The sequence below is a fragment of the Pygoscelis adeliae genome, unplaced genomic scaffold (genome assembly GCF_000699105.1).
Source record: "Pygoscelis adeliae isolate BGI_AS28 unplaced genomic scaffold, ASM69910v1 Scaffold1443, whole genome shotgun sequence".
In the NCBI taxonomy this organism is placed as follows: Eukaryota; Metazoa; Chordata; class Aves; order Sphenisciformes; family Spheniscidae; genus Pygoscelis; species Pygoscelis adeliae.
Window position 1 is genome coordinate 23,899 of NW_008824463.1, and position 1,322 is coordinate 25,220.

Consider the following 1,322-nt stretch of genomic DNA (forward strand, 5'->3'; position numbering starts at 1 on the left):
ACAGCCGGTGGTGCGGGTAGGTGGCAATGGCTGCCGGGACAGGGATTTGCGCGTGGCGGTGTCTGACCAGTGCAGCTGGGATGTGCCGTGGGTTTTGGCTGGGTTTCTCCGTGGCCCGGTGGGATTAGAGCCAGTTTGAGGCGGGCAGTTGTCCCAGGGGAATGGGGGGAGCAGGCGGGGGCTGCTGGGCTGGGAGGGGTGTGCTGGGTGGGTCCTGCTGCCAGTGCCGGTGCTGGGGGGCCGCACAGCGGTGCAGGGCGCTGCCAAAGGCTGAGCACGCTCTTTCTGCCCCCAGCAGATTTCAGGGAAGTACTTTATACCAAAGCACTGGAGGACACCGTGTCCAACTCCTCTGCGGATACAGGTCAGGGCACTGGGACGTACGGGGATATACAGAGGAGTAGGGAGGGCGGGGGGAGCGCTTCTGCAGCCCTTTGGGGATCGGACTCACCCCTTTGGGGCTGGGACAATGGAGACCTGCGGTGGTACCGTTCCCACCAGCTGGGGAGTGGAGACGGGACCCCTGGGTGCTGCAGGGACAGGTCCCATCGGGAGCAGCGTCCCGGCATCCAACGGTGGCATCTCCGCAGGGCTGTGCTCGGAGGCCTGCCTGCTCCGCCGTTCGCACTGTGACTCCCCCCCGCTGCTCCGGGCTGGCTCAGCGGGGAAGAGCAAGCTGCTGCCCTCCAAGAAGGTGACGCAGCAGCTGTCGAAGACAACAACCCGTTCCCTGGGGGACCTCAAGGTCTGCCGGGGCACCCGCGGGCTGGTGGCCAGGTTCCTGCAGAGACCCAAGCGCAGCCCAGCAGCTGGCATGGAGGTGCCTGGGCACAGCTCCCAGGGGCACAAGCAGGTGAGCTCCGGCAGCCACGGTGCCCCAGGGGACAGGGGCAGCTCCCATTTTCCAGGGAACCCCATTCATGCCCTCTCTCACCCTCCTGCCCCCACCAGCACCTTCACACTGGCCCTTCTGGGGTCTCTGTTCCCTGCCATGCACCCTGTGGTGTCGGGACCCCAGCTGCAGGCAGGGGCTGCAGGCAGAGCCTCCTTCCTGCGGCACTGTCCTCGCCCAGCCCTTCTTGGCGTGGCAGCCCCTTCCCCTTGGCCCCCTCCATAGCTGCAAGTGGGAAAATCACGTGTGTCGTAATGGCTTTGGCTTTGCCCCTGAGTCATCGCAGCCCGGAGGCAGTCGCTGGGATGTCCCAGCCTCGGCTTACGGGATGCTGGAGACCTTGTGCAGCCCAGGAGGCCCTGACAGGAACGAGCCCGTCCTTAATGACAGCGTACCCACGTGACGCACGCCTCCGCCATCCCTCGCCACC

General features: G+C 66.0%; 1 protein-coding gene across 1 annotated transcript in view; it reads left to right on the forward strand.

Annotated features, from left to right (window-relative positions):
* Positions 1–1,295, forward strand: part of LOC103914424 (protein FAM189B-like) — a 10,521-nt gene extending 9,226 nt beyond the window's left edge. Inside the window, exons 15-17 of the mRNA XM_009321063.1 lie at positions 296–364; positions 591–853; positions 1,170–1,295. Coding sequence (XP_009319338.1) covers positions 296–364; positions 591–853; positions 1,170–1,295 — 458 coding nt within the window. The remainder of the gene's footprint in view (positions 1–295; positions 365–590; positions 854–1,169) is intronic.
* The last annotated feature ends 27 nt before the right edge of the window (positions 1,296–1,322 follow it).